Genomic DNA, 1,158 nt, shown 5'->3' on the forward strand with positions numbered 1-1,158 from the left:
AAATACACAGACAGATAGGCAGACACATACACAGACACACAAAGACACACAGATAGCCAGACACACACACAGAGACACAACACAGACACAACTACATACACACATGCACACACACACATACACAGAAAATAGATTATAGAAAGGTGAGGATGACAGTGTATCCTGCCTAAATGTTAACATTAATGTGTGTCTGATAGTGACCAAATGACAGAATGGTCGGATGGGCGACGGCCTGTTGATTTCTCGCCTGTCTGCTGTTTAAAACATGCACATCTTTTGGGATGTGCTCCTCTCTGTGCGTGGTGTCATTGTGTCACAGACAAACTCAACGGCTTTGGAGCCAGTGAAACCTGGTCAGGGTCCTCTGCTGTTTACAAACTGTGTGTTCTTTCCTGGTTTATTTCCTGTTCTAAGCCTTGGTCTCTTTAGCCTTAAAGCTGGGACATGAACGGCTCTTTTGTGCAAAACGAGAATCAAAGAAAGTCATGCCCAGGAGTAATGCTCTGGCCCACGCCACTTTAGAACCATGCCATGGTTTCTTTGCACACGTATTCCCAAACTTCCCCACCAAATGAGGCTTGACCCACAATGCAGATTTCTAGATTCAGTTCTGCAAACGGACTTATAATTCTGGGGTGTGTCTTGTTGAAAGAAAAAAATGTTAGCCTTAAAAGGAAAGAGAGCTATTTCTTAGGTCTTTTTACGTGTCTTTGTCTCGTGGGTAGGTCAATGACCTGTGTGAAATGCACATCGACACAGTCCTGAAGGAGATTGCCAAGACGTTGCTAATCTCCCTGTCGGACAGCGGTGCCACCAAAGTAGAAGATATGCTGACCCTCAACGAGGTACGAGTGAGTTCGAACAGCAGAAGTATTGAGTCACTGACCTGACGTGTGAATTCACAATCAAAAAGTGGGCAGCTGGGCCTATTTTTTTTTTTTTTGGAATAACCTCAGCGTCAAAGACTTGTGTGGCCCCAGCAGCTCCAGTTGAGGGTCACAGCTGACTATGATTTACATGTCCAAAGATGGAGTCCTTGTGGCTCTGCCTGTGTTTCTGGTTCCTTTCCTTAGAGTGTATCCTCCTAGGGGTATGCCATCCACCTACCTATCTTCCTTCCTTCCTTCCTTCCTTCCTTCCTTCCTTCCTTCCTTCCTT

At 45.4% G+C, this 1,158-nt stretch overlaps 1 protein-coding gene across 1 annotated transcript in view; it reads left to right on the forward strand.

Moving 5' to 3' along the window:
• The window catches only part of Dnah8 (dynein axonemal heavy chain 8), a 236,994-nt gene that overhangs the window by 47,548 nt on the left and 188,288 nt on the right, over positions 1-1,158 (forward strand). Inside the window, exon 20 of the mRNA XM_028767920.1 lies at positions 726-845. Within this exon, the coding sequence (XP_028623753.1) occupies positions 726-845 (120 nt within the window). The remainder of the gene's footprint in view (positions 1-725; positions 846-1,158) is intronic.

Source organism: Grammomys surdaster, unplaced genomic scaffold (assembly GCF_004785775.1).
Source record: "Grammomys surdaster isolate TR1022 unplaced genomic scaffold, NIH_TR_1.0 183, whole genome shotgun sequence".
Classification (NCBI taxonomy): Eukaryota; Metazoa; Chordata; class Mammalia; order Rodentia; family Muridae; genus Grammomys; species Grammomys surdaster.